Here is a 19,695-nt window from a genome sequence, read left to right as displayed (position 1 = left end):
CTGTGCAGAACAGACACATTGCCAACACTTACTCAGACACCAGCACTGGGAACACCACTGGCTCCTCCAGGTAGCTGAAGCTGTTGAACACTACTCTGCTTCCATTCCAGAGCTTCTTAAAGCCACATGCAGTACAAAAAAATCCATGCTCTACTGACCTAGTGCAATTCTGAAATTTTTTAAATAAACCAGTTCAGCAGCCAGAGGTATTTTATAGGCTGAAAAGATTTCTTCCACCTGCAAGGATCAAGTCTCTATATAATTTTGCTAAAATTGCTGCTTCTGTGCATGTCTTTGGTTCTGTATTCAGTTCATGAACCTGATAATATTTTTTTCCTTCACATTAAACTTATGTCTTCCTTGTCATCATATTGCTGATTTTAGAAAAGTTTTTTTGAACAGCTTAACAAACAAATAATCTTCCTGTTTCTTAAAACACTAAAACAAAAGGGAAGAGAATGGCTTGACGGGGACGTCTGCCCATGAAAATAGGAATAATCTGGAATCAGCTTCCAAGCAAAGAACAATCAATACTCTCATTCAATACTAGATGACCAGAAGTTCCTTCAAATTATCATTCTATGATTCTTTGCATTCTTTCTGGAGTTCTAACACCAGATTACCTTTCAGAGATGGTGGTGCAGCCTGTCCTAGCACTATGTGAACATTTTCAGTGCATGCTGACTGATGGCAACAAAGGCTTTGGAATGATGTATGCAGCAAACTTTCCCTTGCTTCAAGAAGGTTACTCACCAGGCTGGGCTTGATGCCTACACTTTCAGCAGCTTGAAATGCTAACAGCAGATTTCTCTTCTGTAAAAATAAGACAACAGATTCAGACAGCTTGTCACCAATTCTTTATCTAGTAGACACCAAGTTTCTCTCTGGGAGCAATCTGTTGCTTTCCCCTTCCCCTTTTCACCCATTCTGTTTGCTTTGTAAATTGCCAACTGACACTTGCTCCCATCTACTTATTTTGTATCTATCAAGATCGTGCAAACACTGCCTTCACCAGAGATCCATCAAAATGGAAAATGTTCACTGTGAATTCTGCAACTGGTGGGGCAGGAGGAGGTACAACAAGACTTACTTTATCCTGACTATTGAGCTCCTGGTAAGGAATATGTGCAGGCAAATAGGTATGCAGGAGAGCACAGAAGGCCAGCCCATCACTCCAGCTGCTGCTGAAGTTGGTGATATCAATATTCTGCAAATAAAACAAAGATACATCAGTAGCCTTCCAGTTGAAACCTCAGAGCTGAGCTAGAAAAATCCCTGGCTTGTCTGTAGCAACACTCCCACCACTGCCAGCTCCAACAGGAGGGCAGTGAAAAGTAAACATTTTGAAAGAAATAGTCTGAAATAGCTGTGAGTTTAAATGGTCAAAACCCACCTTGCTTCCCACTGTTGCTAAATGGTCTGATCCTTCTTTGCTAGTCACACAACTCATGACAAGGGTGCACTCAGGTGCATGGGAAAACCCAGTTTCCCTGCTCATGAGAAGTGAGGTCCAGAATTAGAGGTCCAGGATTAGAGTGATTACAGAAACTGGTATTTTAAAATCAGCCCATCTTAAAGAACTCCTTTAAAACACCAAGATTGCTGGGGTACAGTGCCCTTGGGGTTCTTCACAAGGATTCTCTTGCAAGGCACAGCAATAGTTAAACAAATACTGGTGGCCCAGTTCTGATCCTGTGAGCAAGGTGACCTTTCCAATGCTCTGGTTTGCACTGACTGCCCAGACCAGCAAACTAAGGAATTCTCGTGGTTTGGAAGCAGTTTTGTTGCTTCCAAATACCAGCTAGAAACAAAACAGTGAACTAAGTGATACTGCTTAGAAAAGTAGCAGCTGCTGGAGCATGGGAGGTTCCAGGAGCTGATGGTCTTGCTACTGCATGCTGAGCTCCAGCTCAGACCCTCTGCCACTTTGTTTTCTTTATTTAGCTATTTCTCTCTTTCTTTCAAGATTCCCCAGAAGACAAAGCTTTTACTGAAACCCTCGTGGAAAAGCTAATGCAGATGCACTAAAACCCAGACAGGAAGTGTTGTAGTGTGTGCTCTTCACTTCCAGTGCCTCACTGATTACTTGTCCAACCTGGACTTTGTCCAGTCAGGCAGGAGCTCAGATCAGTAATAAACATCCATACCCAAACATGACTCAAATTGAAGCAAGACAGAAGATTTCAGGTTAAAATACAAATCTAATGGCTTCAAAAGCAGGCCATCAGCAGCAGACATTACCACCAGACCCCACATTGTGTTTTACTCCATTAATGTCTGTTAAAGGAGATAAAAGAAGGGCAATATAGTGGCTAAAGACAGTAGTAGTAGTAATAATAATCAGCAATCAGTAATAATAATAACAACAACAATAATAATAATAACAATAATAATTAAAAAAAAAAGTATTTTGCACTGAAAGCTGTTTTGGCTTTACCTAATCTGTAGAGTGAAACCATGGAGGTCCAACTTTGTGCTAGAGAATTGGCCAAAACTGGATTATTCTATTCTCTTGACATTTCAGTCAAACAAGTTACTTAATATTTATCAGTCTGCAGTTAGCTGGAAAAGACTGGCTGCCAGATCACAAAAGTGTTTTTACTAAGGCCAACCTTTATCAGTGAATAGCCAACCATTAAATGCCAATATTCTCTTTTGGGTTTTTTTTTGTACATCAGAACTGGAAACTGCAGGTTTTCCTCTTTGTGCCAAAGGCCACAGAAACAGGAACAGGCAAAGCCTTAGTTAAGCAACAGGACCAGACAAAAGAGCAAATCATTGTGTGTGGAAATATTATATCCTGTCCTCACTTTCATGATGCTATTATGAGATACACGAGTTCCTTCCTACAGCCAAGCACCAGTTTGATAATTTTACTCGTAGTTGGAGTTTTACCTGTACCTGAAACTCTTCTCCTCCTCCCATCTAACAGTACCTAGAGGAAAGTGCTAATGTCTCCAATAAAATCAGCACCAAGTCAAAAATCCTCACACCTCTAACAGCATTATCCAGTAGTTCCAGGATCCAAGTCTTACAAACAAGCCAAAGTTGAGGGATGGGGTTCTGCTGACAATATTTAAACCACAGATGAAACCTGCTGCAGTGCAACACACCATGATCAACAGAGAAAATGAACTCAAATCTGATTTTTGTACTATAGCAAACCCAAAATGCTTGAAGGCTCAGCTCAACCATCTAGTAGAACAACAAACACTCAGACATACTCAAAACCACTTGGTTACCATTCTCACACACAACAAGCATCAGTGGATTGTGGCTTTTTCCCTCTAAACAAATGCATTTCCACTTCCTTACCAGTACAACCCCCTCTCTGGCATTTCATCTCAGGTTCTGTGTTTAACTGCTTTACAGTTTAGGATATAAGGACAGGGGAAATGAAATGGGATCTTCTGTGTTTTGTTGCACTGCAGCTTTATTTGTAATACCTCCCCACTACACCACACCAAAAGGAATTAAGTCAAAATAAAGGCACTCTGATTTCTCAGAAGATATTTGGCTCTGCTAAAGAAAAAAAAAAAAAAAAGTAAAAGAAAAAGCACAAAAAAAGCCAAACAAAAAAACAATTTAGGGAATGAACACCTTGGAAACTATTCACTTTTCTTGATTATTTTGGCAGTGGAACCTGTTTCAGTCTTTCTTCCATACCTCCCTATCCTGAGTACATGGGATCTATTTGTGTACATGCTGGCTTTTAATGTACTCTTCCAAACTGCAAGATGGAGTTGGGTGATTTCTCTGTCTCCCAGTGTGCTTACAGCAGAACTCCAGCCCTAACACTGGAAAACTGCATGTGGCTTCTCATGAGAGACCTAGAAGTTGAACTACAGAGAAGGAAGATGCATCATCAGAGTGTACATAGAGCTCTTGAGCTGGGTCTTTCATGGTGCTGCTAATAATTGTGAGGGTGACAACCTTGACAAACTTGAAAGAACACAAAAGTCAGGCCAGAAGAAGGATGATTTTATAGCATGCTGACATAACCATCCTTACAAGGCCCTGTGTGGGGTGGTAAAAAGGAGCATGGAAAGATGTGAGGATAAAAATTTTACTAGGAGCACTGTGTTGTGCAGACAGGTGTCCAGACTGAACCATTTCCAGTGCAGTTCCCAGGCTTTTTGTCAGTGAAAATAGTTCATTCTCTCTAAGTGAAAGCTCATGAGTGCATAAATGCACTGGGAATATTAAGAGACTGGGATCTGGAAGCACACCAGGGAGCTCAGTTATCTGAAAATGTTCTATGGTTCTATGAATATTCATGTACCCAACATTAAGCAACGTTTTAAAAAAATAAAACCCAGGCAATTTTATTTGGAGAGCAAATGTATTATCTATAATAGTTGTGGCAGGCTGAGTCTAAAAGACACTAAACACCTGCAAGCCATCAGCCTGAGCCTCCCACCCCAGGAGCAGGACCTTTGCTTGCAGATAACAGAGCACTATGAGAGCCATGGCAAAGGCCCACAGGGAAATCTGTGGGATCTGTTCTCACTAAAAACAATTCCTTGTTTATCTGAGGAAAAAACAACCACCCTGTAACAGTTCACTAGATCTTCAAATCCAAGTCCTCAGTAAAAGCAGCAATGACATCACACATTCTTCCTTGCAGCCTGGGTATGTTCAAATCCTGACACAAGACATCCCCTCTCTGCAGATGTTGCTGTGCCCACAGCAAGGGCTCCCTGAGTCATAATTTTGTCTGCAAGACCCAGAGTTATAAATTGCAGCCATGAATCAGCTTGAAGACTGCCTGGAGCTCTGTGGAAGAAAGCCTGCAGTAAATGGGACCTTAACATCATTCTCCCCCTCACCCCTCCAGCAAACAACGTGCGAGTTGACTGGGGACACGTTACCCAGATTTAGCCAAAGAGTTTCTTTCAAAGGAAGTAAAAAAACTTTGAGTTCTGGCTCAGCACTTTTCAATACTTCCTAAGAAGCAACTGAAGTGAAGACAGGCTCCTTTTAGCATGACCTAACCTTCCAAGCAACTGACACACTCCAGTGCATCTCAAGTGCTCCAGCACAGACATGTGAAACATCTGGGCCATATACTGAGATCCGGGTGCATGAGGAGTGTGGTCAGGTCCAGTTAACAGGGATGGAAGGCATGGATGCCTGAAATGAAATACTGCCTGGATTCTTCTGTAATTACAGGGTGCACACAGATGACTTTGGACAATTGTACACAGCTATTTCACTGGGTAGCTGCAAGTCTGAAGAGATCTGCACATCACACTAACTCAATCCACTACTGGGAACCTTTCTGAATTCTCTTACCAATCTTTTTCTCCTAAATGGAATACACAATACAATAAATGCCTCTTGTTTAAAGAAAAAATAAATCCAGAATGGTTTGTGGAACAGCAATACTGTCTATTGAATAGAGATTAAGTGGCCAGCCAAGATTGGGAAGGAAGCCAAATGACCTTCTCTCCTCCAGACTGTATTAACATCCCCAGTTCAGATGGTTCAGGCAGCTGCAGACTTCATAAGAATTGTTTAACCTTTCTATTAAACTTTCTGTTTCTGTCCCCATCATCCATATTTCTAATGCTTTTACCAGCCACATCAGTAATGCATGCATCTTATTGCTGATTGCATGTGTGTGAAACAACACAGATCAGAGAACAAAATGCTGTGTGAAAATGCTTTACATTATGTCATTTTGAATGCTTTACATTATTATCATTTATGTCCCAATGCCTACATTCTTTTCTTTAAAGAAACCCCATTTCCCATCACATTCCTAGGTTCTTGTTGCTCCTTGCTCCACGCCTGCCATGGGTGTTACCTTGAGTTTACTGTTTATCATGTGAATTAATGATCCTTCTTAGCACAGACATTGGAAAGAGCAGGGCCACTTAAAAAGCAGAAGTTAACAAGCTTAAATTCAGGTATCCTAAACAAAGGTTTCTCATTTCCAAACTGGTTTAGTCTCTGAAAAGCCAGAGAACTGAGAAGATATCAAAAAGTCAGGCATGTCAAGTTTTCATTACTGTTCCTAGTTGAGTCAGACTGGCAAGAACAAGTAGCATGATGCTCTCTGGAGTTCTGTGTTTAAAACCAAGCTCACTCAACAGGAGTTGTCTCAGGGACATCATTAAGAGGAAACTGAAAAGCCATTCTGTGCACTCTTCAAACTTAGCTCTTTCTTCATGAATTACTGAGGATGTCCATGGCCTCTGTGAAGCAGCTTAGTTCTGTTTTCTTTAATTGCAATAGAGATGTGGTGCTGCCATAGGAATAGAAAATGAAAGTACTATCAAATGAGAGGTATTTAAGGTAGTAGGTGATAAAGTAATTGTGTGACCTTCCATTTCCTCTGCTTGCAAGGTGAGGAACAGTTACTACTGACACTGAAACCATCCCTGTAACTTCATATATGAGTAATCTCCCTAATGAGCCAAATTGCATCCATTGATGCCCAGCAGACCTGTTGTTCTGGCACTGTCTGGACTGGCAAACATTTCACTATACTTCATTCACATTGTTTTAGGTTTGATTTGTATTCATAAAGACAGATTTGTTAAAAACAAAACAAATCCTGACGTATTGCTGCTGGCACAGTGCATGCACCCCCCGGTGTATAGATTGGAACCTTTCCTAGCAAATAATACATATTTTTTGACATGCAAATTACACCATGACAACATTCCCATCACTAAAAGCCACCTATTTCAAGGGTCTCACTAAAGGCTATTAAAGTAAGAGGGTTTTGTATACACCGGGGTCTTAATTTATCACTTTGCACATCAGCTTCTGCTTCACAAGAGAGAATGTAAATGCTGAGTTCAGAGGGAGATGGTTTTTTATTTCAGACTTGCAATAAGCAGAAGCAATTTTACAGACAGCTCTGGGACATTTCAGAGATGAAGTAATGGTGACAAAAGCTATCTGAAGTGTGACACTTCCATGATTTACACCCCTGGCCCGCCCAGTGAATGGGGCAAAACAAGTGTTAGTTATATCTAGAGGGGCAGAGGGGGATTACACAGCAAGACCAGGAATTTATGAGTTCTCATTGCACTAATCCCACTAGACAGTGATAAATTCTTATTTTTGCTATGTCTCTGTTTTCTGCTCTTCAGTATAAATTACACTTTGTTACCCTCACCTGCTGCAGGCTATCTCCCCGCTTGCTACACAACCAACCATGGGTTTTCTCACCAGCTCACATAAATGACACCACTGCCAAATGCCACAAAGCAGAAACAGGGCTGTGTCCCTTCATTCCCAAAGCTGCAAGAGTTGAGGATGCAGCAGCAGAGCTCCAAGGACCACACAGATACTCTGGGCAAGGCAGGAGGGAGGGAGGGGAAGGAACCAGCTCCCCTCTGTGCCCAAGACAGCAGCAGAGCCGCTTCCTGCCGGGAGCCCTGGTGCAGAATTGCAAATGACCAAAGTGGCTGCTCCCACCCCGGCTTCCAGTGAGCTGTGTGAATTCAGAGATTAACCACGTCCTGGAATTCCTGGGAGGAGGGTGAGGCTGCAGCCTGCAGCTGGCCTAAGGAAAAGGATGGAAAGAAGGTGAGGAGAGGTCCCGGCAGCAGAGGGTATTGATGGAACAGGCAGCAGGGCTCAGCTTCCTCCCAGTTAAATTCAGGATCTGGAGCTGTTCCAGCTGGTGACCAATCAATCCAGGGTTTTCTCTGATTGTCATCGCATCCAGGCAACACAAGGAAAGCCTCCTGGACTTTGGGATGGATAGAATGAAAATGCTATTTTTAAAATTACCCAGCAGGATAGAAAGTTCCGCATGAGAGAGCTGCAAGGGCATTTATTTTCTCCCTCCAATCAAGAGATTTTATTTGTTTACAGGATAAAGTCCCTCATGTGAAAAAAGGTAGAGCTTGGCTCAAGTTATTTGGCTTCACTGGAGAGTCACGTTTACGCACTGGCATCTCCTGAAGGGGGCTTGATGTTGGTTATCAGCCTGGTAATTCCCAGTGTGCCAGGATTTGGCTCCTGCATTCAGGTTCCAGAGCTAACCCTGAGTCCAGCTATCCAGCTAAGACATCCAGTAAAACTGAAAGTCCACACTCAGCTGTTATTCTTACTTAGAAAAAGAAAAAATCTAGAAGATCTTGATGTTTTAAGTTTGTATTTTTCATTCTTAAAAATTCTCAAGATTGCCCTTTTTAGCAGAATGTAGAGAAACAAGATAAACCAGGTGCCTCGAGTTGCCAAAGAGTGGGTGTGAGTCCACCTGTGCCTGGTTAGGACAGGCCCCCTATTACCAGGGGGCAAATAAAGCTGGGACACACACCCACAGAGAGCAGCTCAGCTCACTCTTGCAAGAGGCAATGGAGAAGCCAGCAGCTCATTGAGCCTCAGAAGCAAGAAAGGCTCTTCCTGCTACAGCAGAACATCTTTCCAATCATTACTGAAACTCCCCATCACCCAATTACATGATACAATGATATATAATTTAACAGCTAAGAAAACCAGGGAAATGGTATTATACAAGACTGTCACAAAGATGGTCCAAAGCAGACTTGGAAACAAAAATTCCTGACCATATTATTGTAAATATTTTACTGATTTAGTTTTTAGGCACAGGATGGTCCCTCCTATCTCAATAGCTATTACAGACTCACTTCATCTTTCAGAAAGGAAAAGTCTCTCTGCACTTAACATCCTTCTCTTCAGTAAAATGCAGAGAAATACAAAGAGAACTGGAAATTTCTCCCATTTCTCAAGAAATTCACATAACATACTAATAACTTCCTGGGAAAAATCCTGCTTCTAAATGTCAAAATGCAGAAAGTTCTCAAGGCTTTAAATCTAAGCTTCATGATACTGGTGTGAAAGGAATTGCCTGACCAGTTATTTCACCTGCCAGGTCTCAGGAATTATATTCTGCCCAGGGTCAAAGGTTGACAGGGTTTTGCCCTGGGTTTTGCCCAATTTAGCTCTTTGGTTCTCTGCTGGAACTGCCATCCTGAGCACCAGCACTGGGGACTCTGCTGCCATTAGCAACCTGCTCAGTGTCTGTGGTCCAAGACTGAAACATGAGGCAAAGTGTTCAGTCAAGGCTTTAAAAAAAGAGTGAGACAGAAGTTGCTTAAGTAGAAAGATAACATCAGCTGCCCACACTATGACGTACAAAGAAATCAGACTTCTTGTTTCTAAATATAATTTTTATCTTCCAGAATAACACTCATGTTTAGTACAACTGGTCATGAAGGAGTTTTTGCATCATTTTTGACTGCTTGATACATCAGCAGTCAAAACCCACCCCTCCTAGCTGGCTGTCCTAGCAACAGAGTCCCCTCCCTAATGAGAAGGTCTTGGCTCCATGACCACTTGACTATAAGGAAGGTCTGAAGTCCTCATGAGCCCATCTGCATTTGTACATCTTCAGGCCACACTTAATCTGTGCTGGATCTCATCCAACCAGCAAACAAGTTGAAAAAATATCAGAAAAAACAGAGGATAATATTATGGAATAGGGCTTGAGAACAAAGAGGATATGGAGGAAATACTGCCTGGTACAAAAAGAAAAGGAATGCAAATTCCTATGAGAAAAAGAAAGCCACAAATTCATAAACAAAAAGGTAGTATTAGTCTGAGTTTAAACTGAATACAAAAGGGTAAAAAGCTTTATGTTATATCCACTGCCAAACCACTAGTCAACCAGTCTCTTGCTATAACTACTTGACAAACAACAAATACTGCCATAGCCTTTATTTTTCTCCCCAAGCTTCTGCATCTTTGATAAGTGAAGAACACAGTACCATGCACAGACAACAACTTTTACATAATCTGCTCTGCTAGCTTTGTGCTTCTTGTAGTAAAGGCATTCAGAATTACATTTAATGACTTTTAGGTTATGTTCGGAAGTGATTTGTTTCCAATTTCTGTCTCTGAGGCTGGAACAGACATAATAGCAGGAGTACTTCAGTGGAGGGATTGTTTTCCCTTCATTTTGAATAGCTGGGGCACTTCTACAGGAAAAGCACTTTTATTAACATATACAGCAAGGATAAATGTTGAAGTATTTAGATCTTAATACCAGTTTATAGTTATGAAAACTATGCAGGCAGCAGTGTCCAGCAGGATGTTTCCTCAGGTCCCTAAAGCTTTAAGAAAAGCAATGATCTAAACACAATTCACTGCTTTTGTGGCAAATTTTCAGAATGTTGGACATCCAGCTATTTGTATTTTGCTAATTTGGGCTAAACAATACAATGTCAGAGAGTAATATGCTAAAAATAGTTCCTGCATACTCCTCAGCTTTCTTTCTAAAACTGCAGAGTGTGCCTGGGACCTACTGCAAAGTCAAATAACCCCAAAAAGGCATAGAAACAAATCATTTTCTCCTAACTTTGCTCATAGTTGCTGGCATATTTTATGCAGAATAATTAAAAGGAATGATTTTATTCAGGAGCTACTTGTACAGCATGAAAACTACAGGAAGATTGCTCTGGTTAGAAGTTTCTCTATGATGTAGATGTTCCTCCAGATGAAATGAAAATGCTCCCCCAAGTATCAAGAAGACCAAAACTAATTTATCAGCCATCTCATTTTAGGGTCAGTGCTAACAGGGAGCACATTGCCTCTTCTCCTGAAGATGCCCACTGCCTTTTACCACAAGCTGCTGTACTGTCTCCTCCTATTTACCAATCCTTAACTTGTGCCAACCTCACAGACAGCTTCACTATAAAAGGAGGTGGTTCTTCAACAAATGGGTCCCAAATGGGTCCTGTTAAACCCATATAACTTTGATAAGAAGAACAACCATGACTGGGCATTGGAGAAAAGAGCTGGTCTCAGATTCACTTTTCCTTTGTGTCATAAGATGGATGTGTAGTGGTGGAAAATACATGAAAATAGTTCTTTTAAGCAGATCATATTCATTACCCTGGTAACTATTCCCTCCCCTCTCTAGAGAGGGTATATGTGGCAGAAACAATAATCTTCAGTTCTAATGAACATGGGTTAAGTGCCTCTTGATGTTCCATGTTTTCACAATACATCTGTGGATAGTAATGGATTTAATCTAGAGAGGTTTGGCCCCTTGACAAATGGTCTCCACAGAGAGCAAATAGAACCAGGGCACTTAAATAACACCACAGTCACTAATGATATGATTATGGAAGGTGATAATGCAACAAGAATGACTCTCAGCAGCTTCCAGGAGTTACAACTCACAGGAACAGAGCTTGTTAGAAAAGAGCCACGTAATTTCTACTTCCCACTTTTGCTATGATGTATAAGCTTTTTAAATAGATGGGGAAAAAAAAGCAACAGAGGAACAAACCAACAACAACCACAAGACATCAGAGAAAAAGCTATTTTAACATAAATAACTTAGTCTCAGAATGGCTTTGTGGTTTAAAGGACTTGAAGTAATTGAGTTCCAGAGCCACAAATGCAGTTCACAAGTCTGGTCATCTCCTCACCCTACATTATACACCATGATGTCAACAAATTCAGAGAGCCAGAAGGAACAGTCTGTGTATGTCTGGCAAAAGAGATCATGTGCCAGAGCACAATTTTTAGAGAGAACCATAAATTAGATTGAGGGGTTTTTTTCTAAACTGAAGTTTTTCTTTAATATAGTGGCACAAAGTCACTGACTGAGAGCCCAAAGCCTTATTTGACTACCATTCTTTTTACCACCTCTATTTATTATTAAAAACTGATAGCCAAAATGCCAGATAACATTCAAGTAGGCACTGAAATATGGCAACTGAAATCACTTCATCAATCATGATGATTTATACAGTCTCACTCTCATTCTGTTCTCTCTTGGTCATTAAACTGAACTTCCACATAATTTTCTTTCTAGTGATTCTGTTTTCATGTTCTGAGTGATTACTTGCTCCTTAGCATTCACAACTTTTGGTATCAAATCACTGTTTAAACAGGGATCTTAGAAATGGCACAGCAGATCAGAGAAATGAATGATTTCCCATTTCCCCTCAGTTACTGTAAACTCATGCAATTCCTTTCTTTAAAAAACAAACAAAACTCATCAGGCCACTATTAATTTGTGTTGCATTTCTCTCAAGCCCCTCAAGCATCCCTCTCTTGTTTTATGAGATTGCCTCCTGGGGAACAGGCTGGAGTTCAAAGCCAGGGAATGTTCCCACTGTAGTCAATACAAGGATATATGCCAGGAGCAGAACACAAATTTTGTCTATATTATAACCTTTGTATGGATTAGAACACTGAAAAAGTGGAGCCTTGTGTACTGGTCCCTAGGTCTTACCCCCAGATACGTTCCTAGGTCACTGATCCAGCTTTTCTCAGGGAATCTGGGACATGGGTAGTAGCTGCTGCTGAGAGTATCAGTTATTCTAATTCATTTTGCTCATTCTGTTTAATAAAATCTGGTATCTTCACAATTTCAACACAAAGAAATCTCACTCTCTCACCACCTCAGATCAGGAAACTCCTACCAGACCTCAAAGGCAGTATATTTTGCCACTGAAAAAAAAGAAGTTTAGCAAACAAAAAGCAAGCCTTTTATTCTCTCATTTCTCTCTCACTGAGCTGAAAACAGCTTGCATCCAAAGTTATCCATGGTTCTAGGCTTTAAGTTGGAAAGAGCATAACAGATTATACCAGGATTTGAACAGGGGATACCTTGTAGACAGGGGTATTATCAATGGAAAAGTCATCATGCACGTCACAGGGTTCTGGCCTGATGGAGTTTGTTACCTCATTCCCACCAGTGCTGTGGCTAAGGCAGGAAGGAGGATGACGTTCTTCACTCCACTCCAGTTCTTTGTACTCAAGAATGATAAAAAACTCCCTGTGGAGCTTAATATCAGCCTTATCGTAAGAGTGCAAGGGTCTGGGAAGAGCAAGTTCAAGAAGAGTCAGAGAATGCACCACAAAGAGAGCAATGGGAATAAGAATCTGAGGAAGAATGTCCAAGATAATGCCTCTAAATGAAGCAGTGAAGACAGAGAGGCAAGACTCTCACCATTAACCAATACCATGTTTGTCCTTTGGCCCATCTGACTTGAATTTCTGCCCTGAGATCTTAACACACTGTGTAACCAGGCCCCCCACCACACCACAGTCTGAACTCCTCAGACTCTCCTGGATTACCCAGTGTTTGCCAGGGCTTCACCTGCTTGCTCTCTAAAACTGCTGAAAACTCACTCTGCTGCTTTAGAAAGAGTCAGAACAGACAACAGCAAGGAAAAGAACAAGAGCCTCATCAGAGCAGGAACCAAAACAAAAAAGCTTTTTTCTGAAACATCATCAGGACAGTCCCATAGCAACAAGCCTCCAGCAGCCATATATAAAGCAAAGACTTCCACTGTCCACTGAAGCACGGACACACTTTCCCCCAGAGACTGATACTGAAAGGAAAAACAAACAGACTTTGGTTGCCTTGCATGCCTCCTGGGTGGCCTGCTATCTGATACAGTTAGTTCCACTACTTGGGTTCAGCATAGAAAAACAAAACTCCTTTTCCATTCTGTTGCAGAGGGAATACTTGTTACTCTTGCAGACAGATTCAGGATGATCTACATTTGCAAAGTGTCCTGGTTTGGGCCAGAATAAAGATAATTTTCTGTCCACCTAACATTTTCTGCAGTATCACTACACCTTGGCTTTATACTTTTTAAGGTGTTTCTTCATTCAAGAACTTTCTCCAATACCTGTTCTTCTGTGAAACTGGTGCAAACCAGACTAACATACCACTGCTAAGAAAGTACTCAACATTTCAGAGATCAATTTACTCAAAGAGAAAGCTACTGTCTTTTCTTCCAAACTCCTGCACCCTGCAGCTAATGTTTCACAAAGAACTGGTTATGAAGAAAAAAAAAATATTATTATTTACTTTAAAAGATGGTCTCTGCTTTTATTAAAGACTTGCTCCAGGGTGTATACCATGTGGTGATAACTGCTTTTGTCTTCTGCTCTAAGTAACAAACAATATTATTCTTAAAGAAAAATCTCAACATTATATCAAACCAAGACAATCCTGCACACTGAGCACACGACAGGATGAGCTGTTATCTCTTATTGCCTTCTACAGCTGAACTACACACAGAACCAAAGGCCTAACTCATCTGTACCCAGCATTAGCCAGAGCTTGATAAGCACAGCAATGGACATACAAGAGCTGGACAAATCTTTATGTATGTTCAGCAGTAAAAAAACAAACACTCTGCAGAGAAATGAGGCATTCTCAAGCTGTCAAAACTTGCCTTTGAAAATTCCCATTCAAATGCAGCAGATTAGAAAAAGCAGGGCCCCAGGCTGCAAAACTTCATTTGGTCAAGGCCACAAAGCAAAATATTTCTTTGGTTTTACAGAAATGATCAATGAAAAACCTCTCACAATAGCACAGTGCCCACAGAAGCCTGTAGAATGTAATTTAAGAAACTGATGCCAAACTGAAGCTGCTGCACATATTTGCCTTGTTTCTCACTATCAGTGACCTTTGATGCAGTAATTTGTGTTTTGTACATTAATTACTTATGACAAGATAATATTGGGGGCTTCAGTGTTAAAGTTGTTGGAAAGAGCAAGGTGAAAACAGTAGAAGTAAGCATGCAAAAACCAGCAGCCTAAAATACAAATACTTCTCTAAAGTGACTCTGATTACTGCACACCTACAGGAAAATGATTAATTTCTTGCCAGAGAAAAGGAAAATGTAGCCATTCTCTTACCTGGTAACCTTCAGTCTTCTTTTGGCACCATTTCAACAGAGCATTCCTCTTTGAACCACCATACTCCCTAGCCAGGGCTGCCAGTGGGTCCTTTCTCTCCACACTAATCCAGGGAAGCATAAAGAAGATAATTATGCTTCAAGCCTCTTATTTTTTAGGAGTGTGTAAATCATATCTGTATGACACAGCAGAACAGAACCTACAAGGGAATCAAGCTGTAATAGCTTTCAGAGCTTTGAGTCTGTAACTGCCTTTAAATGTGACCAATTCAGATGGTGTCACTGCACATGAAGGGCTGAAAACCCAGCAGCCTATGGCACGTATTAACCCAGAATGGCTGCTATTATTTTCATCAGCTTTACTTCTAAAATTTTCAAGTAAGGACCTTGCTTTACATATTGAAAACTAGAATGTAGGGGCTAGAACTGAAAGAAGCTTTCTAAAGAATCTGTAACAGCAAATTCACATCCAGCTAGGCTGCTGCAGAAGGAGTTCTGGATTAAAAAGAAGAAATCTGCAAGCTGTATTGCAGTCAAGGCATCAAGGACAGTTAAAGACCAGCAGTAAAAACACCTGCCTTGTCTCCACCCTACAGCTTCTACTGCTGGAAATAATGGCAGAGGAAATTTTTTTATTTGTTTCCTCAAGACAGAAGAAAATTAAGTGCCCAGCTTTCCCTCAGATCTCAAAGCTGTTTTGTTTTTTTTTTAACTCACCATAACATGTAAGGTAAGGAACATAACAGTAAGGCCTGATCACTTGTACACATGATGGAAACCTTGTGCACAACTTCTGAGAGCTTCCTATCATCATTTTGCCATGTTTGCTCATCTAACAAATAATTGTGGGTACTATAACTTGAATTTTGATATCTGGATCTGACAGTCTGGTAATTCAGACTAGGCAGCAGAGTTCTCAGTGGAGACAAGGGGTCCTCCAGATTAAAACATTAATCTTGGTAATGCTGTCAATCTTTTCAGCTTGGGGTTTTTTTCCCAGGAAACTGAGTTGGTACCTGAGTTTGCTTTGGGGTTTCAAGCTGCTGGGGGTAGAGCTGAGCATTCTGCTGCTGAAGGCCATGGGTGGTTTGCTCAGGGATTCCAGGGAGGGGCTTTTACGGAGGTAATGGTCTGGTTTCAGCTCTTCAGTTCTCCCCTTCAGAAGGTCTGTGGGAATTAAAAAAAAAAAAAAAAAAAAAAGCTGTCAGTTTGCAGGCTGAGGAATTTGATTAATCATTGTCCTGCCACCCAGCACACAATATGTAGTCTGTTGTTTTGATTCTAAACAAATGTACTCATTTGTTCATTAAACACACATGGGGCTAGGAAACCTTGAGCAGATTAGAGGTGATCATAACAAGGAATGGCTTTGATGATTCCAGCAGTACAGGCTGCCTGGTTTCCTGTGATTGATACTCCTGCTGGGGGGTGGGGGCCTCAGGTGAATGAGGGGAAATACCAAAATCTACAGTCTTAAAGGTTCAAAAGCTGATATCACCAGATATCCTCACCAGATGACTGAGCAGCCCTGATACAATAATTTCTGTCACTGGCAGCCTTCTAACCAGAAAGCCTCTTGTCTCCTGAATACAGCTCAGCATAAGGCAGCAGTAAAACCCATTTATTATCACATGGTGCATGGCATCCTATCTGGCAGAACTTTGGGAAGTCTCAAGATAACCATAGAATATACTTCTATATTTTTACTATGTATTTTCTATATATTCTATAATACATATTTTATATGTGAAAGTATAGACAAATAAAATAAAATTAGTAGCCACAGAATCCATTGTTGGGTTGTTGGTGGGTTGTTGATGGGTTTTTGCAGAGAAGCCAAAGAGATCAAACAAGTCAAATGATGAGTGAGAGTGCTGTGGAACACTTTTGGTGTGAATCCTTTCTTAGCTTCAGCAAAGCTGGTGTGACTGAATCAGTCCTAAATTTCTTTTAAGCAGTAACCAGGGGCTGTGTGTATCAGCAGCTGCCAGACAGAACCACACTTCCAACAGGCTGCCCTTGCTTTGGCTCCTGAATTTTGTATGACTAAATTAGTGTTTGTAGCTGCTGAGAGCTATAGGCATTTCTGCACTTTATTTCCACATCATAGGGAGCTGCTAAGTTCCTTTTTATTAAGTCCAGATGGAAAAGGACAGAAGCCAGCCCCAGGAGACTGTCTCCTTTCCTGCAGTCTGGCTGTTGGCAGAGCTTTGTTGTGTTGGATTGCATAAACCATGCTCTGTAAGAGTTATCCTTCCTTCTACTCACCTGTCCCATCTGTGTCTGATATGAATCCATAAAAAAACAGAAATAGCACACAGCAGACCTTTTAGAAGTCTTTTTGTTGGTTTTCCACCATATATTCCAAATGTGCATCACTCTTCTAGGTCCTCATTATGTTATATTTATAAGGCATTGCCTCAAATTTAAATAGCCACACCAATCAGGCAACCAATGAATGATTCCTGGGACCATCTTAAACATCAGGGTATTCTTAGAGAAACAGATCTCCCACAAAAGGCACAGCAATAAGCAAAACCTGAACATTATGAAAATGAATGTAGGTTTATAAGGACAGGGACAAAAGAAGTGCACTATTAAATTGTCTTTAGTATAACTGGTTTGCTAAAGGCATGGTCTAATTAGGAAGGTGCTGTGCCAAAAACTCAGGATGTGTTTATGCATGGTACAGAAAAAGGAAAGAGAAGGAAGGATCCCAGATAGGGAGGAAGACTACTGGGAGCATCTAACTGGAAAGAGAAGGACAGGATGAGGGCATATTAGGAGTAAACTGGAAAGAGAAACAGGATAATAACTGTGTGAAAAATGTGCAGGATGATTCAGAAAAAATCCCCATCTGTTAGCACTATCTATCTGCACTAGTTGAAGCTACTTAGTGGTCACTGGCTTGAATTACACCCTAGTGCCCGCAGAGGTGCAAGTTAACAGCAGCCAGTGGTGGACTTTGAGTCTCACTTGCTTGAGTAATTTACTCCCTTTGAGTTACCTCTGGCTGCTAGAAATTCCAGGACAGAAGCTGTAAACTTCTGATTTTAAATGAAAACACCATAGCCAGAGATCAGCTCTCTCTGCAAAGCAACCCATCTTCTTCTCCAGTGATAGAACATTTGGGTCATATTAAGGACATCACAGAGCCCTGCTGTGACACTGGTCAGATGGAATCAGCCAGAAGATTATTATTATGGAGACTACTTCACTCTGAATTTCCTTAGGGATATTTTTTAATTCAGTGTTGTTTGCATAGGGCTTGGATCAGCTGCCTTTGAGGATTATTTAGATTGGAACCAGAGCTCTTACAACTTCATAGTGAGTAAGCCTTTGCTATGGATTATTGGAACTAAATTAAATCCAGGTACAAAGAGAAGCTGTAAATACAGGAACTTGTTAGCTAAGCAACTATGAGTTTTTTACCATAAAATGGCTAATAAGATATCTGCTGATTTCAACAGATTTTCAAAGAAAATTGTCTGTGGGCATTAACAATAGTTATCCATGGCCTGAAGTGGAATATTTATTATTAAGGATCAGAGTTTATTATAGGGTTGACAGATTTCTTCACTGCACAGAAAACTGGTAGAGATTTAAAAGGTCAGTGTTTTAATTCAGATCATCAAATACTCTCATGCAAGACATTTTCTAGAAATGAACTGATACAAACAAGTAAACTCTGTTCCACTCATATCATCAGCTTGCTCTGCTCTTACTCCTGTAGGAGAAGCCAGTAGCATAGACAAGATGTTGTTTGTTTATGCTGCCACCTACCCTAGAACCTGGTTTGCTGTTCTGATTCAGTATCTTTTCATCTTTGAATGAAAGCAGTGGAATCTTAGAGTATTACCTGGTGAATCTAAAAATAAAGACAGGCTCTAATTTCTCTCCTGTGCAAGCAAACGACTGCAGAAAGCCTGGTCTACCAATAAAGAGGTTTTGACTGATTTTTATCTTTTTTTTCACTTCCCTGCAGTTTTACTGAGGTTTCATCACAAGGATGTAATATTTCATCTATCCTTAAAAATTCAATAATCTGTTGTTACTCGCTTGCATTCCAATGCAACAAGTACATTCAGGACAAGATAGTCAAAATAAAAGGCCAGAGAGAGAATGGGAAACAAACACTGGTGGAAAAGAATATTAAATGATGAGAGAACAAAAGCAAAGTGTGAAAGAAAAACAAACTTATCTCTTGAGAACTCACAAAACCCCCTATTTCAAGCCCAAATATGACAGCTCCTAAACCAGTCACATCAGTGTCTGAAATGTTTCGTGTATTTCAAATGAAGCTCAATTTAAAAACAAATAAACTCTCAGAAGACAACACTTTGGGCTTGTTCCCGATACATACATGTTGAACAAGATCCAATCCTCTTTGGTTCCATAGCATGGATTAGAGAGGTGCCATGGATACTTTGGAATAAAGAAGGCAAGTTTGTGTTGGCAAACCATAATAAATCAGTTATTTTTTTAGTTTTCTAAGGCTACAATCAAGATGGAGCTGGAAGCACAATTAAATTATTTAGCTAAAACAAAGAGTCTGAAGAAAATTTTTTATATTTCCTTTGACCAGATGAGGGGAAGAGAAATGGCCCAGGTAGAGGCCAACAGTTTTTGCTGGTAAAAAGAGGCAACAGTTGTGTATTTACTGCACCTTACCTGCAAGAGGAAGGTCTGAAAGATCTGTGTGTCTGGCAACACCCTTGCTAGCTGGCTTGGCATTGTTATAAACAGAGTGTCTCTGTGAAACAAATGTACAAAACAATAACTTAAAAGAAATACTAGCAATCATTTTTTCTCTTGTCAACCAATATCCAGTGTCACAAATGCAAAGTAAGAATGCCTGTTCCTAACTTTGCCTCTGTATCCAGCAATCCCCAATCCTAGGTTGGAAGCATTCTTGTCTCTGCAGCCCCAGCACCAGTTTTCAGCACTAAAACTCCTCAGCCAGGCATTAATAGAGGTTTCTCAAAGCTCTCTTTTATTTTATCCTACTCTTCAAGATTTCTTTGCTAATTCTTTG

The 19,695-nt window shown here is 40.6% G+C and overlaps 1 protein-coding gene across 4 annotated transcripts in view; it reads right to left on the bottom strand.

The window, feature by feature from the left end:
* The window catches only part of SPECC1 (sperm antigen with calponin homology and coiled-coil domains 1), an 86,056-nt gene that overhangs the window by 5,000 nt on the left and 61,361 nt on the right, over positions 1-19,695 (bottom strand). For 3 of the 4 annotated variants that reach the window (XM_030462695.1, XM_030462698.1, XM_030462697.1), the window contains 5 exons: positions 19,332-19,413; positions 15,677-15,827; positions 14,662-14,764; positions 1,091-1,207; positions 754-813 (listed from right to left, as the gene is read on the bottom strand). In XM_030462695.1, the coding sequence (XP_030318555.1) occupies positions 754-813; positions 1,091-1,207; positions 14,662-14,764; positions 15,677-15,827; positions 19,332-19,413 (513 nt within the window). The remainder of the gene's footprint in view (positions 1-753; positions 814-1,090; positions 1,208-14,661; positions 14,765-15,676; positions 15,828-19,331; positions 19,414-19,695) is intronic. The other variant, XM_030462696.1, reaches the window with a different exon arrangement.

This window comes from Calypte anna, chromosome 19 (assembly GCF_003957555.1).
Source record: "Calypte anna isolate BGI_N300 chromosome 19, bCalAnn1_v1.p, whole genome shotgun sequence".
Classification (NCBI taxonomy): domain Eukaryota; kingdom Metazoa; phylum Chordata; class Aves; order Apodiformes; family Trochilidae; genus Calypte; species Calypte anna.
Note: the sequence above shows the minus strand (reverse complement) of the source record. Positions and strands in the feature narration are given on the sequence as shown.